The sequence below is a fragment of the Buteo buteo genome, chromosome 2 (assembly GCF_964188355.1).
Source record: "Buteo buteo chromosome 2, bButBut1.hap1.1, whole genome shotgun sequence".
NCBI lineage: Eukaryota > Metazoa > Chordata > Aves > Accipitriformes > Accipitridae > Buteo > Buteo buteo.
The window spans coordinates 41,687,967-41,704,831 of record NC_134172.1 but is presented as its reverse complement, the minus strand read 5'-3'; the positions used below and the strand labels follow the sequence as shown (position 1 = coordinate 41,704,831).

The window sequence follows — 16,865 nt, the reverse complement described above, 5'->3', positions numbered from 1 at the left end:
GGGACCCGCCGCTCCGCGGGCGGCTCCTGCCCCGCCGGGCGGGGGGGGGGAAATGGCCGGCACCCGCCTCCCGCCGCTGCGCACCGCGGGGGCGGGTGGCGGCGGCGGCACCCGCTGCGTGCGGGAAGCTGCCACGGAGCCAGCCCGCCCCCCGGGAGGCTGCGGGGAAAGCCGCCCGTGAAAGAGGCGACATCGCTGGCTGCGCGCACCGCGCGGGGCCCGGGCCGGCGGCGGAGCGGGGCGGCCGCGCTCCCGGAGCCCGCGGTGCCGCCGCAGCCTCCGTTTCCCCGCGTCGCGTCGCGTCGCGCCGCTACTTTGCTTGACTTAACCGCTGTGTTTCCCCACTGCGCGCTTGCGGCCGCTCTTGAAGGATGCCTTTTTCCCCCGGCTGATTTCTAATTCCGTAGATAAATGCCGGTCGCTTGGACGTGCAGGAGAATTCAGAAACTCCCTGCTCAGTTCCTCGCGTCGTGTTTTTGGGGCTTGCTTCTCTTTTTTTTTTTTTTTTTTTTTTGTCCAGGAACAAGCGTTGACAGCAGCAACTTATGTCTTAAAGGGATCACCTTTTAATTGAAAGCTAAAATTAAGTAAATGATCCCGCCACAGAAACTGAGCTCTCTGCACAGAAGCAAGTGCTTCGGGTTGGAGGCGGTTACGCTCCACTGCATGTATGTAAAAAACGCGGTTGAGCCGTGAGAAACCACAAATGGCAATTCTGTACTACAGCACTACCGTGTAAAAAGCTGAGGCTGGGCGTTTGCGTGGGATCTAGGGCTCTTTGATGTGTAAACCTGAAGCAGCAATATTAGTTTGGAAGGGAATCCCAGCATATAAAGAGCTCTCACAGGCGCAGGGCCTTGCCACCTTGCACGGGGCAAGCAAAGATGAGTCCAGACTTCTGCAAAGTTAGGAGTAGTATTGGGGGGGGAGAAAACACTTTTCCCTGTGGTCTCGCCCCATCCCTCACCTTCTCAGCTCCTGGGGATGTTTTCAAGCCTAAGGTTATACGGCGAGTTAGCATATTCATCAAATGATGGGGAAAAAAAGAAAGGAATACAGGAAAACACTCTAGTATTTTCATGAAAAAGGGGGTCTGGGTTTGTTTGTTTTTTTTTTTTTGCTGAGGTTTTAAAATCGATGGAGGGGGGGTCGGGATCTGCCCTCCCGGCCTCCGCCGGGGGGTCCCTGTCCCCGGGGACGCCGGGGCTGGCTTCGGGCTTCCCAGCAGCTGTGACAGCGACCCGTAAGATGGCTGCTGCCCTCCCCCGTGCTTTAAGACGGACTCTTAAGGTGGAGGAGCCGCTGCGCTCGGCGGCGGCTGCCCCAAGCTTCGCAGCAAATTAAAAGGGAAAAAAATAAAATAAAAAAAAAAATCCGGTTTCGCTTAAATTGAAGAGAGAATGATTTTTTTAAACTTTTTTTTTAAGCGTCTGAATCATGTTTTAGGATATCAAATAGGTGCTGCGTGGTAACAGTCACCTAAGAACCTCTTTGCATTTTTTTATGCCGGTTCGGTTTCTACTCTCCTCTCGGTCTTGAAAATGAAACTGTTACTGCTTAGTTTCACTTTCAGCTTTCCCACTCTTCTTCGGTAGCAAATGTTACGAGCAAAGAGCCCGTCTGGAACAACATATTGGCTCCTATGAACCGCTTGATGTCCATGCCTGAACATCGACTCACAGTTTTTCTGGGAGCTGCTGTAGCCTTTACATCCCCCAATATGTTTTTCTTTCTTTTTTTTTTTTTTCTCTCCAAATCACCAGCTTCTCCTTTAAGCGGTAAGCTAATGATATTTAACCCAGCATTAGGTTTGCACACCCGCATATAAATTAATTACAAGTTTCAATTCTGAAAATATGTTTACTATTTTCACACAGGTGAGTAACTCCACTGATATTTATTAAGGCCACTCAGCGTGCATTTATGTCTGAAGCTGCACAGGTGAGTGTTCACAGGATCACAGCCTAGGCAAATGACCTTATTCTTTCACCTTATTCTTAAAGGTCCTTAAAAGCCTGACAAGTTTTTACTTCCATTAAAGTAAAATCAAAGATGAAAGTTGTTAGGAAGCAGATACTGACTTTGGTTAAAAGCCTGAATATTTGTTTACATTTCATGGTGTGTTTATGAGGTGCTAATGGGAAAAACACTGCTGTATTGCATGCAACAAGGCACTGGTTAGTATAAAGGCAAAAAACACTTTTACTGCCATTCCTTCTTGAATCCTCAAGTGCATGGCTGTCTTACAACACTGTCTCTTTTTTTCCTTTTTACCTTGCTTCTCACTAGATAACCAGAACACTAAGTCTACCAGCCTGTGGCTACGGATACAGTTGCTATAGTAACATTTATAAACACTAATTTCACTACACATGCAGAACTACTGCCTGCTGCTGCAGAGGAGCAGCTTAGAAAGAAATCACTCTTTAACTGCAAATAGGTAAGCCTTTTTTTTTTTAACTTTAAGCATGATTTAAGTCATTGCTCTCATTCTAACTTTGTGCAAATATATTGTTTAAAAAAAAAGAAAAAAGCTTTACTTTGTCTTAAACTGCTACAGTGACAAGTAAAATATTACATTCACAATTTTGGCAAGAATAAGGAATGAAAAGATCATTTGCTGGCTGGAGAAATGGGACTATAACTTGGGCTGTGTTGACTTGTGGTGGCTTCAGTGAATGTAATTTGGCCAAGACAGGTTACAGTACATTAGGAAAAAAACAAAAAATTTGTCCTTTGACATATGAGTGTATACACGTCATTCCCGATTTCATATACCCAAGCTGGCTTTTTCTGTTGACTGAATTTACAAGCAAGTCCATATTAATTTTCTAATTGTAATGCATGCATAACTCTGAGCACAACAGAGCCACTCTGGTGTTTATTTTTCATCATTAAACATGCACTATGAAGACATTAAATTAGATTCAAACTCAAAGCATTGTCTGAAAAACCCTCGCCACATTTTTCAGTTTCTGTCCTTCGGGGCATGTCAGTGGGTTTGCACAAGTCGAACTGACTATGAAACCTGCGTTGAGCAAGGAAGCGCTGGTGGGAGCAGAGCTACCTGCTGCCTGCCTGTGCTGCTCAGCTCACAAACTCAGGTGAGTAGCCGGGTGACTTCAGGAAGACTACTCATCTGCATCAAATTAAGCAAGCCAGGAGCTGGATGAGACCCGGTGCCAGCTCCTGTGATTCTCAGGTCTCTCTCGGGCTGCTGATAACCCCAAGGAGGAGCCTGCTCAGAGCCTGTGCTCCCAGCAGATGTGCATCTCGCATTTGTCACTCTTACCCAAATTCACTGTGAGCACCTGACAGGCTTAAATGCGAGAGCATGCGGGTTGTTCCAGCAAAGGAGGCGGTTGCATTCTTGATGCCAAGTCACAAAAGAGGAAATTAAAATGCAGTTTAGGGTGTGCCTGACGCCTGGTTATTACCTAGCTGTCATTTTGGGCTTTTGGGGCCTACCTCGGTCATGTAAGTTAAAGAATGACTCAACTGAGAGCCTAATGATGAATGCTACCTCTCTGAGAGGGTCCTCGCAGCCTGCAGCCGTGCCCTGGGAGCCCACCCGTACCCCTCATCCCCGTCTCCCAGCCGAGACAAGCGAGTGTGCCCAACCCAGCCCTCTCTCCCTCCTTTTGTTCAAGATGGAACTTTCTTCCTGCTCTCCCACCTGTTTTTATTCTTGCCATTGAATGCAAATGTGAAAAGCGGAGCTCTTGCCCCTCCAGGGAATTTCTTCGAGTATAAAATCCTATTGTATCCTTTCATTAGCGCATTCCTTGTGGGTGAAGTGGCCTCCCTCTTGGCCACCACACATTCAGGACTGCTATCAATATTTTATGAATCACTGGAAGTATTAACAGTACAAAAGTTTTGTTCATTGTGCTGTCTCTATTATCTTGTCGGCTTCCCATGGTGCTTACATGTGACTTTAATAATGCAGATGGCAGACATTCCCACTAGGCCTTTGTCTGTTATAGAGAACCTCACACCGCAATTACCCAGTTTTTAAAGGAAAAAAATGTGAAAAAAAAAAAAGGAGAAAATGTCATTGTCACACTCATGACTGTTTTAGTAACACAAATTTCTTGTTAGTGATGGAGCACTTAGCAGTTTTTATTCACTTCTTACCCAGAGGATGCCCTTCTTGACTGCAGTCAGTTTTGATTTAACACAAGCCAAGTGAGAAAACTAAAGGCTGGGCTTATGGAGCACAGGACATTTACTGCCTTTGCCAGTACAGTGTGAAGCGTGTGTGTGAATTTCAGAGGCTGCTTGTTAAAGTTATTTAGCCATCTGCAGTCACTCCATAGGTTTACACTGTTCTTTCGTGGTAGCGAGAGCTCTGGATTGCTTCATGCGAACCTGGGACATACTGTCTATTTTCCCCTTACCTTTTTTTTCTTTTGCCTCCACACAAGTTGGTTTTTTTGTTTCATTTATTCCTTTCTCTAAAATCCTTTTCTCTTCTTCCTGCCACTTAATACGTGGCAGAGATCACCACCATTCTCTGGCACCCTGGTCAAGGTACTTTGTGCTTTGACAGTTTTCCTGACTAACCATCCCGTGCCTGCATAGGGCAGGTCAGTCAGTGCTGGCAGCCTTACAGACCCCTGGGCGACTGGCACAGGCTCAGCTGGCAGGAGGTGGGAAGGAAGCAGCCTCTTTTCTGCTACCTGCACCCTTTTATTTCTGTAAGATAAAGTTACACTGGCCTAAGCACATTTGACTGTGAAGCCCCCTCCTGAGTCTTCCCCCTATCTGTGTGGGAGAGCACCTGGAAGTCCTAAGAACTATGGACAAAACTGCAAGCACCTCAGTTAAACCACAGATATTAAACAGGTTAAAAGTCTCTGTTTAGACCAACCATAATCATGGTGTGTACAGCTGGGAAAAGCAGAGGAACCCCGGGAGTACAGCAGTAACCCCAGACTTGGGTTTGTGGGGTGAGGGAGACAGGGTGTCACTGGCAGGAGAGTGCAGGAGGCATCGTGACATTATCTTCATCCATCTGCTGCTCCTGCCACCACTTTCCTCTTGCGGATCCCCAAAACCTCACGTGCCTCCCCTGCCATGCTGAGGTCAGCGGGCTTGCAGCCTCTCTGCCCCACGCAGGCCCTCCGTGGGTTACAAACTGCTGCGCTGCCCGGCCAAGACAGACCTAGCTACTGAGAACAGGTGCAAAATATCTGGAGTGTAGAAAGAGCTGGTTTTGCCATTGTTTTGCTACTCCCATTTCCCAGTTCGATGCTTCCTCCCAGCTGAGGAGTTGCACCTCTGCCTAAGCAGACAGTGTCACAAATTATAATTCTCATCCAAGAAGACCTAATGATGGGGACCCTTTCCACTTTATAGGATGACATAAAACCAGTTGGCCTGGAATCCTAGGATTCCAGTTTTGGACAACACTTAAGAAGATAAATAAGGGGACTATCTTAATTTATCCCATAATTATTTTAATTATTAATCACTTCCTCCTTTCATGCCTATTATCAGGCCTAGGGGTGGGAGTGTTCCCAGGTCCCCAAGGCAGGCTCTGCTCCTGGCATGATCCTGTGACTCACCAGGTTCATCTTTATCTCTTCCCACACCTTTCATAACAAGACTTCCTTGAAGCTGCATCGTTGCTTCTGGGGATACAGTAAGCAGGGTTCTACGCACACCTGAGTTGACTCACTCGGGAGAAGATGTCTTGTTCCTTCTGCAGCATTCCCTTTGCAGATAGTTTTGGAGACTGAGAGGGCCAGCCCTGCTAAAAGGGGTGGAAGGTGTAGGGCATGGCTGCTGGGTTATCAAATGAGTTTGTCTTTTCAGATGGAGAGCTTTTCAGAGGTCTTGTATGCAGTTAATAAAGGCTACTTAAGGTTTTTCAAATAAGATGTAAGATCTTTGCTGCTTTGGCCAACGGTGACCATGTGAAACTGGGACCTGGTAAGGCAGCCCCTGCACAGGTGACAGTGCTTGCCTGTACCCTGGCTCGGGCTGTGCCGCGGGGCACGCACTGCACAGCACCGTCAACCTGCACCACGGCAAATGCTGCAGCCCCACCGGCCCCCCGTGGTGGCTCCTTGGCAGGGGCCAGTCCCCTTGATGCCGAGAGTCCCCACCATGGCTTCTGTAAGCGGGTACGATGCATTCGCCAGCAGTTTTCCAGGGGAGGTGCCGCTACCGAACTGTGCGACGGGCAGAGGGAAGGGAAATCCGTCAGGAGGAGAGGAGCAGGGCTGAAGGCAGGGAGGCAACGGGAGCCATACCGTGGCATCACGGGCACGTGAGAAAGGGGCGACCGGGAGGAGCAGAGGAAGGGCAGGGCAGGAAGTAAAGCAGGGAAGAAGGAAGAGACAGGCAAGGAAGCTGGTGCTGATTCAGCAAGAATTTGCAGCAGTGAGGCCTGTTTATACATATTAACTGATAATAGCAGCGAGGCCTGTTTATACATACTAACTGATAATAGCATGACCTCCATTTTACATCATCCAGCCCTCCTCCGCCTCCTTCTGTGACCCGCAGGCAGGCAGGCAGGCATCTTCCCAGTGCTGGTTTCAGCATCAATAATAGTCACTGTTTTCTAAGGCTACAAGTATGTAGCAAATAATAACAATAATAAAAACAAGCACCACAGAGGAAGGAGTTCAGGACTAGAGATTGTGTAAATGAAGTGCTGACTGTGACAAAGGTAAGCAAGGAAGAAGCACGCTCTGGGTGGAAACTGGAAGGATGTGCCAGAGGGAGATGACTGCATCTGGGACTCTTCTGTTTGGATACAAATCAGGTCCTGGGTCCTCAATTAGCAACATCTTCACTAATTAAAAAATGAGATTGTAGTGCCAAACTGCAGAAACGGAAAATAATCTCACCTTGCTATACGAACAGCAAGCAACTCCAAGTGCCACAGCTAGAGAGGGTTGCCAGAAATACGAGGTTTACTGGGATGATGGTATCCTCTGCCATACAAGTCCCTGGCCTGCAGCCTTGTGCTCTGCCTCAGTTCTGCCCCTCTTACAGACAGGGCAGTGTGTGGCAGAGAGGTGAAGCAGCCTCCCTCTCCTAGCAGCAGGACTAAGCACTGACCAAAAGTCTCTTTGTTGTGACACAAACAGTAAATAGGATTTTTGCCCTTGAAAACACATACGATCTCAAACTGTGGTTCACCCTCCATTCTTCTACATCTTCTAATTTTTTATTTTTTTTACTGCTTCTATTTTTAGCTCAGAACATTAAACAGTGCTGGGGTTTGGCTCCCTAAATAGGCACAGGGAAACTGCAGTGAGCTAGAAAGCTGAATTTTTTCTTTTGCTCTCTGAGGCTGAGAGCACTTTAGCTTCATCTATTGTGTTGTCACCATCTCACTGTTATCCTTTAACCTGACAGCAAAAAACTTGCAAGTCTGTATCTGTTCCTGATGAGGGAAATACAAGGAAGGAGAGAAGGAAATACAGACTAATCTTTTTACTTCATAAGAGATCAACAAAGGAAATGTTTCCTTTTTTTATTTTATTTTTACAAGTTTTTCAGCTATTAACATAAGCAGTGTATGCATGCTATAAAAATTAACATCAGGGCTGTCCTTTTAATAATTATGAGCAAAATGATTGCAACTGAAGAGTTGTAGTGTATCTTGTTGTTCTACATGAATTATTACCTACATTATCCTGGTTATTTACACATTGTAATAAAGTGGGACCGTTTTGGTGCTCTGAAATTGTGATTTGTTAACACTTACACCCATTTACAGAGATAAAAACATCTACAAAGTATGTTTGCTACAAATTAAGTTTACTGAGATCAAACTAGCATTTTGTTGAAAGTTTTCAATTTCCTGTCTCTAATCCAAGGGGCTTTTATGTACACTAAATGTAAAATGGGTTCATATTTAAAAGGCTGACAAAAAGCAGCTTACCAGATTTTCTGTATATATTAGTCCTATTTTTTCTCACGCCTGAATGCATCATCACGATGACAGCAGTGAAAAGGCTTGTGCGATCTCCCAGTCTCAAATTCAAACTATGCAGAATAAAGGAAAAGGGATCTGTGCAAGCATATCTTTCTCTGCTATTTTAATCATGTGCCTCCTTATCTGGCCCTATTAAAGTGGTGCAGCATTTCTAGAAGAGGCTGATGCTCACCTCTTGTGGAGAGATGGACTTTCCCATAAACTGGTCCCACAGCAGATTGAGAGCTGTAGCCACCTGCAAGCTCGCCTCTGCAAGGACAAGGTATACTACAGTGTCATAAGGGGTTTTTAAGTGGCACCACCCTCTACTAAAGAGCCCAATTATAAAATTATAAGAAGAAAATATATCTCAGCTAATCGGAGGCATTTGATTCTTTAAGATGTATTGACATTAATTGAAGTTGGAGGAGGTTGGGGCTTCATCTTTTAATGCTCCAGTAATTCTCAAACAGTTGAAGGAATTTCGTCAAACAACCATTACCACAGGAAAAAAGTGCATGCCTTGAAAAACAAATAATGGAAATGCTTATAACCCAGAGGTGATGAACAGAAATAATGAGAGAGAAGAAACTTTACTTCCCAGCTGAAATCCTGGAAGAGACAACAGTTCCAAAATAGTTACTTTAAGGTGTGGCTGTATCAAGTTTAAGGAGAGAGCCCCAGAGAATGGATGAGGTTGAAGCAGGATGAAATTACACTTGCAATGATGCTGTGGGATATTACCGCTGCTAAACCACTGTTGTTTGCCCTGGTGGTGGATTAACAGCAGCTAACAATGGTCAGTGAAAGTCAGAAATCTCAGAACAGAGAATACATTAAAACCCTGTAATATGTGTATTTCTGTCTGATATTTCTCATCCATACACACATAAATACTAAATGCTAAATAAACACACCAAACTTAATTGACTAAATAAACACACTATGCTTTCATGCCTAGTAGTCAGATGATGTATAGGCTGGCAAGCTGAGCTTCTCACAGTGTCAGGATTTTGTGTTATTATGGCGTCTGTACACGTATGTTATGTGCTGATCTACGGGGAGAGGATGTTATCCAAGCAGCTGTAAGGCTTAGCTGCACATCATCTTATAGGTCACAGCAGCCATTCAAACAATTTTAACTTCATCTGCTGCTTAAGCAATATTGATATTTCCTCCGTATGTTATATACATATTTTCTTACCCATTTCAAATTACAGGCAGAATTCTTAGTGCTGCTACCAATAGGGTCACTTCATGTTTCCAGTAACTTAAAACTCCGCCAGATATTAACAGTTCATACTTAGATTTACCAAGCCTGAAGCAGAATCATTTGAAAAAGTTCCAGGTAATATGGTTTAGCTCTTTCCGAGAATGTGATTTGAAAAATATGTAGTTTTGCTTGTATTAAACCAAAATTCTAATAACTATTTTATAGAGAAGCTCCAAGACTGTCAGGTTTTAAACTAGGGCTTGGAAATTTGGCTGAGGTGGCATCAGTGGCACACCTTTTGTCTTCCTTGTAAATTTACCCAAATCAGAGCAAGTTACAATAAAAGACGCATTGGTTTGCCGGTGCCGAGTAGAGAGATGCCCACGTGTAGGTCCCCTCTGTGCCGGCTGGCCTCTTATTAGGGAGTGCCTCCCTAGGACTCACTCTACAGCTCTGACTCGTGGGTTTGTGGCACCAGGTTCCAGACCTAAGAATAGTAAGACAGCATCAAGGAAGGAGACTGAGGAGAGAGAGAGACCGAGGTGGCAAGGAAGGGGAGACTGGAGCAAGGAGCTGCAGTGGGAGAAAGGAGGTGCATGGGGACAGGAGGAAGATAATCAGCTCTGGCTGGAGACTGGGCAGAGAGGCTTGTGCGGGCTAGACCTTACGGTGTCCTGCAGTACCTGGCCTCGATTCCACATTTTCAGCCTCGTTGCTCTTCTGCGAGCTCTGTTGCAAAGCATGTCTCTCCTTCCATCCTGATGGCTGGAGAATACAGAGGGCATACGCTGCTGCTCGCAGGTTCTTGCAGCTCAACGAGCAGGGGTGTTTCCCGCAGACCTAAAAGCTCAAACATTGCTTGCCCATTTGATACTTTTGTTCTTTATTTTGCTTGATTGATTTAGAAACTGACACATTCAAAATCCATTCTACATTAAAGGAACATGAACATTGCAAAATCTAGCACTTGTAAGCAAGGAAAAGCAATAGAACATTGTCCACATAGATGTAATTTACCTTCTGTGTACCTAAATACGATGGTGTAAAGTAATTTTTTTCCAGTTGACGTCTGAAGTCCTCACAACTAAAACTGATGGCAATGAGAGAGATTTGATTAAAGAGATACATCAATGCTTCTGGCCATTTCATATTTTGCACTCAAGATTGGTAGATTTTTATCTTAATCTTGAATATGCCTTTTTTTTTTCCAAGTAGGAATTACACTCCACTACCATGTCTGGAAAGTAATGCATAGATACAGAAAAGCTGATGAGGAACTACGTCATATTTACAGTTCCGACAGCGTGAAGACACAGGGCTATGTATTGAATCACAAGCAGGAAACAACTGACTGAAACCTCACTAGGTACAGGAATAATCTAAATTGTGTCATGAACTCTGTATTTCCAAACATTTCACTTCTTGAATTTGCTGTATTAATGATTTTTAACATAGTTACTACTTACAATTTTTATACAATCTCACATGGGTTTCCCAGTTTCTTGACCATGTATGCATTAGTATGCAATGATGCAATTCAGTTTACAAGAGAGTGAGAACAAAGCTTAGGTACATGTAGTGTTACCTAATATTAAAACGTTGAAATACGAAAACTCTTAACATATTCAACTCCTTTATAGAATGACATGGGAGGAAAAATCTCAGGACAAACCAAACCCACCTGATTTTGAACTTTCCAGAGATCATGAAGATCACCTGGAGAAGGTCACAATTGCACCTGAGAACAATGATTCCAAGCACATTTCAATTTTTTGCTCTGCATGTCAACAAACAATATATCCAGACCACCTTCTTTATCATAAAAAAACCCACAAAGCCCTAGCTTTGCTGGGCTTTGATAGCCCACAAACAAAAACTGACAACAAAACACTTTTGGCTCAGAGACAGCAACTAATTTCAAAATTGATCAAGATTCCTAAATATTCTGAGACACATAGGCAGAAGATTGATTATTCATTTGAATTCCTTATGGATAACCACACTCCGACATCATATCGTGATCCTGCTAATATTAACACTCCTAGTACTTTCAAGAAAGTAAATAATTCTTTAATAAAAGCATTATCAATTTGCCAAGATAAAAATTCCACATGGCAGGGAGACATGGAAGACAGATTTATTGTGCTCAACAACTACGGAAATAGGTCAGATACATGTTTTCTAGGGATAGTTGATGGGTCTCACGGTGTAACAGCTGCAGAAACAGTTGCAGCAGAACTTCCACTTTTATTTCTTGACCAGCTTGCTCAAACGGATTCCTCCTACAAAAAGAGTAAGGATGAACAGCAAATTCTAGATTCTTTTACCACGGTAATCAAGGCAGATTACAGGGAAAAAGAGAAGATTTTCTCTGATAAACCAGGCAATGGCAAGACCAACAAGACCAATATTTACGAATGGATTCACAAAGCATACGCCAAGTCCTTTTGGAGAATGGATAGACTTTTACGACTGGGAAGGAATGAGGTTTCCAAAGTTCGCTGGAGTGGCTGTTCAGTGGTTACCTGTTTGGTGGAAAGAATACCCAGCAAAGAGACAGATGGCAATGAGGAAGAAGGAAGAAAACATTCTGAAAACAATACACATAGTCCATTAACCAGACAAGCCAAAGGTGCTGCTGGGTTACTGCACGTTGCCAATACAGGTATGTACATTCCACACCAGGATTTTTTTTTGCCTAATAAAGAGTGAAAAAAATAAGCTAATCTAGAGATTTGTTGGCAGTAGATATTTGGAGATAAAAAGCTGCAATTGCTTTAACTTGACAATGTGAAGGAGACATGATAAATTCCCTTGCAACTGATACTTGTCTCAGGCAATAAGTATTAAGCTTATCTAATAAGTACCTTCAATATATTTGAGTTAAAGCAGTGAAGTCAATTTACTAATGCAAAAGACACAGTTAATAAACATTCCGTAATACTACTCTTACAGAGGTCACTTGTGTAAGGACAATTTTTTTTTTTAAAATCAAGATGAAGTTTAAGGTGTCATCATTTTAGAGCAGACAATCATAACTCTTCTGATTTTACATCTGATAAATTCCTTGTGTCAATGACACATGCTCAGGATATTCCTTTTATTCATTTGTTTCACTAAGCGACACCACATTTTGCTACCAGCAAACTGAAAACATGATCTGGTGGAGATCATCTGAATTATTAATTTCTGAACTAGGAATTGGTTGTTTACTGTTGTTACACAAGATCTATTCAGACCTGTTTCCTCATGAAGTAGAGACATGCTTTGCCTTTCTATAGTGTAGAAAATCAGTTACTAATTACAATCAGAAATACTGATACATTCATAATGCTTCTCCACCCAGCCCTGCTGCAGGAAACACTAGACAAAGCTCTTGCAGTTCTTAGCAACTCCAGTCTTTGTATCTTCCCACTTGGTGATTTTTGTTACCAGTTAAGTTCTCTTGTGTACAGAAGACAGGTGTAAGATTACAAGCAAGATACTTGCTTTCCCATGAAGGAGTACACAAGCAGAATTACATAAAAAAAGCCATTGGGTGAATAGTCTCAAATGGATTTGTGTCTATGGTTATGTTCTCTGGTGTCTTCCAGTCTCTGCTTGAACCACGTGCCCAGCATTGTAACACTTTTCTATCACTCTCCCTAGCAGGAGTAACGAGCATGCTAACACTGCAACTTTCCATCACCAGGGGCACTCATTCCTCCTCACATGAGTGTATTCACAAAACTTTTAAGACTTCTTCATATTTCTTCACATAAAATTTGACTGAAATTAATCAAGAGGGTCAAAGTTCAGTAAAGAGAAAACCACTTGAAAAGCTTCATTTTTTTCAGGAGGCAAGAACCCCCAACCCCTAAAAACATATTCCACACTTGGAAAAACTAAAAAAGTATTTTTGCTTAATAATTCTCTGCCAGTCTGAGGAACACTATAAACAAACTTGAATATGCACTGATGCTGAAATAAGTAATTGTGGTCTACCCCCTCCCTTTCCTCCATCTTCCCAGTGCTTGTTGCTATATCCATACTTCCTCTACCTCCAACAAGCATTTCTGCTGCGACCAGAACTTTACTGTTACTGGTATCAAAATTGGTAGTTTAGCACTAGCACAGATATTCTTGCAGGTGATGCAGTCACACCTTTAACTGAATACAGGAGTACTCACGTAAAGGTTGTAATGTTTTCAGAACTAACAAATGCATTTGTTTTCACCTTATTGGGTAGAAACCAACTTTTATTATGATGAGCTTGAGAGGTAGGATGAAGGTAAGAAAATTTGCTAGAGAATTCACCCAACCTAAGTTTTCTGGTTCTAGTTACCTGCCTCCATCCTTCCCTCCCAGATGAGATTTTCTGCTGGCTGCAATTAAAGATACTGTAAACTCAAGCTCTGCTAATGAGTTAAGGCTTGAAGTTCATCAGAGATACTTCAAGCCTTTTATGATTAAAGTCCACATTTTTGAACCACTTCTAAATACACATTTATTTAATCTAATACACTTAATTTTCCACCAATTGTATCACATAAAAGAAAAAGATTTGCACAACAAGCTTCATTTTCCCTCCAGGAATGTGTTCTTACAGAAGTATAGACATGTTCCTTCAGCACCAGGTAAGCAACTGAAGAGGATGGTCAGATACGAGGAGCAGGAGATGGTGGCATTGGCCAGCTTTGTCTTCTTCATTAGTCCCACATTGATAAGTCAGCTAGTTTTTGTCGATTCTTTTGCCCTGTCTCTGGTTTGCAGACAAGCAACTTGCATCCAAAAGCGACTAGATTTTATTCTTTCTTGCAGTCAAATTGTTCCACTTGGGTTATATTATGCCCTTTGTTATGCTTACAGCTGGTGGTCTTACTCAGAGGGTTCAAAGGAAATTTTCGACAATCTTCTAGCTGTCCATGGAAATCAGACGAAGGAGGGAGCAAGCACAAGGAAACATTCACACAACATAACTTAAGGCATCTACATTCTATAATCAATAGAACAGGTGTATCCTTCAGTTTGATATTCTGAATCACATTCTAAAGAAACCTGCCTTCACACAGACTACACTTAGCTGCCTCCTACACTAGACAATGCCAATACTTTCCAAGAAATACAACTACTGTATAAGCAGTGCCTACTTATAAACACCTTCCAGACATCCGTGCCCTAGTCTAGCCAGATGGTACTAAAATTACAATATAAATGAACATACTGCAGCCAGATTAGCACCTGGAAAGCTACCATCCAATTCAAGTTCCTTCTGTAAGACACCACTTTTGCCCTTGTACCAACACATGGGAGCAGACCAGTCACCCCCCCAACAGAAAAAATGGTCTTCTCCCACTGTAGCCATAAAGGATCTCAAACAATACATCACTTTGTTTCAGAGCTGCTTGCCTTTACACTCTACATTCAAGTCTGACAAGACTAGACACCCAGAGTGCTGCAATTTCTAACACTTTTCATTCTCAGCCTGCAGATTTCAAAAGTGTTGAGGGAAAGGTAAAGTACCTAAAGGAAAGAAGTTAGTCATTGACTCCTTGTGATGACTGTGAGAACTCTTGCTCCGTTGGGTCCCTTAACTGAGGACAAGATTTAAGGCATCACGTTAGTAAACTGTAAATTCTACACGATGTCCAAATTATTTTCAGGTGCTAAAAATTTTATACTGCTAAAAATAGTCTGAACCTGAAACTTCTTGATGAGTTCATTCAGCCATAATAATTTGAAAGCATACACACTACTAGGAAAAAAAAAAGAGTATTTGAGAAAAATATGCACTCTTGCTTAAAAAACAGTCAAGGTGCAACATTTCGATCAGACTGCACTTTAAGCAGAATGAAATGTCACTTAAGAGTCCTCATAAGAGTTTAGTTGCAGTCAGAAGAATGAGGTTCTGAAATAGTCTTCTGAATAATGGGAGGGGAAAAAACCCACAGGAAACTGCTGCAAAATAGAACCAGATTCACTGATGGACATATTGTTGCCTGTGGCAGTAGATAATTGAACTATGACCTGAGTTTTTTTCCCAGTCCCTAGCAAAAGGCTAACTGCTGGTGTAACAGCAGTATCTTAAAAAAAAAAAATCAGTATGCTATAATACAAAATATTACCTTATTTCATTTTTAGGTAATGCACATGCAGTCTTATGTAAGAATGGAAAGAGTCACTGCCTCTCAAAAGAGCACAGCACTTCTAATGTAAGCGAGAGAAAACGCATATTTCAGAATGGTGGAAACATCAGCACTAATGAACCAGACGGATTAGTAGAGGGGTACCTGAGAACTACAAGGGGTCTTGGACATCACGGCAATCCAGTACTGAAAAGATCTGTTATACCTGTACCTCATACCATATCTGTCCCTATTGATGATAATTGTCAGTTTCTTATTTTAGCTTCTAATGGGCTTTGGGAGGTTTTGGATTACAATGAAGTACTTGCATTAATTCTTACAACATTCACTCATTATTTGAGAATGTATGAATGTGTTCAACAAAACGCACCTTCTCCGTCTAAGTGTCAGTATTTGATGCCCCTCACTGAAGACAACTTAAATGACTCAGAGGCTGTTAAAGATCTGCAACATGGAATAGAGGTACTGTATTCCAATAAAGATATTCTTCTCACTGACTCAAAAGGTAACCTGCAACAAAATAAGCCAAAATGTTCTAGGAGGAACTATTCGCCAAGTGAAGATGGTGTTCTTAAGGAAACCGATGACCACAAAAATCAAGCTGATCCAGAACTGTCTCTTTTCAGTAATAATGAAGTAAATTCACAGAACAGAGAGATAAAACAGCTTGATTCTACCACACAAGGTGGCTCTGAAAAACTGAAACAGTTTGAGGAAAGAACAGTTTATGTATGTAACACCTTTCAGCCACAGCCACAGACTGCAGAGCAAGAAGAAACAGACACTGACACCTTCTGTGCAACAGGTCCAAGTCGCACCCATAAACAGCTGCAAGAGAATGTACTGGCAATAGGGTTTAAAGACATGAAACAGCCCCCAAAAGATAGAAAAGCATGCCTATCTCCAAAAGATAGAAAAGCATGCCTATCTAATTATGACTCAGGTCCACAACTGGCACAAAAAATGGACTCCAAGATATTTTGTGACAAACCTGCAAGTTACACTGGTCAAGAACTGCTAAAGACTCTATCACCAGCGGGTTCTAAACCAGCACCACAGTTTGAAGAGGACACAGAAACATACCTGTCCAATTGCAAATCACAAACTGCAGGAAGAGGCAGAGTCACCTCTGAGACACTCTATGATAATGCAGCAAGCTACATTAGCGAACAACTGGTAAAGACTGCATTAGCTGCAGGTTCAAGAGATAATATTACTATTTTGATTGTACTTCTAAATGGATGCGATGAGATACCCAATTACCTCAACATTTAAAAGTTTATCATAGGATAACTGGAGTGCCACAGTACATATAGTACAAGCTTATGTTTAGCTGTGTCATGTATTTACTTGTAATCATCTTAAATGCTGACCCATACAGTAAATCAGACATCTTGTCTGGAACTGTGCAAATGCAATAAAACCTTCTGAAACTTTCAAAAAGAAAGAGTAATCAAAAATCTTCTTTTCTTTTTTTTAAACCACTTTATTCAAACCTGAGCACCTCAATATAAAACTAAACACTGGTGAACTGTCATTTTCCTTGCTAAACCCAGATTACTGCAAATTTAAAATCTGCATGAGTAAG

At 42.5% G+C, this 16,865-nt stretch overlaps 1 protein-coding gene across 2 annotated transcripts; it reads left to right on the top strand.

Annotated features, from left to right (window-relative positions):
• The first annotated feature begins 22 nt into the window (after nucleotides 1-22).
• Nucleotides 23-16,552, top strand: PP2D1 (protein phosphatase 2C like domain containing 1). 2 transcript variants are annotated; one of them, XM_075052112.1, is made up of 6 exons: nucleotides 23-668; nucleotides 1,596-1,778; nucleotides 1,878-1,941; nucleotides 2,290-2,440; nucleotides 10,793-11,817; nucleotides 15,273-16,552. In XM_075052112.1, exons 4-6 carry the CDS (start codon nucleotides 2,373-2,375, stop codon nucleotides 16,550-16,552), a joined length of 2,373 nt encoding a protein of 790 aa, XP_074908213.1. In that variant the 5' UTR covers nucleotides 23-668; nucleotides 1,596-1,778; nucleotides 1,878-1,941; nucleotides 2,290-2,372. The 2 variants fall into 2 exon arrangements, with proteins under 2 accessions (XP_074908213.1, XP_074908219.1); XM_075052118.1 differs by lacking the exon at nucleotides 1,596-1,778.
• Nucleotides 16,553-16,865: the final 313 nt, after the last annotated feature.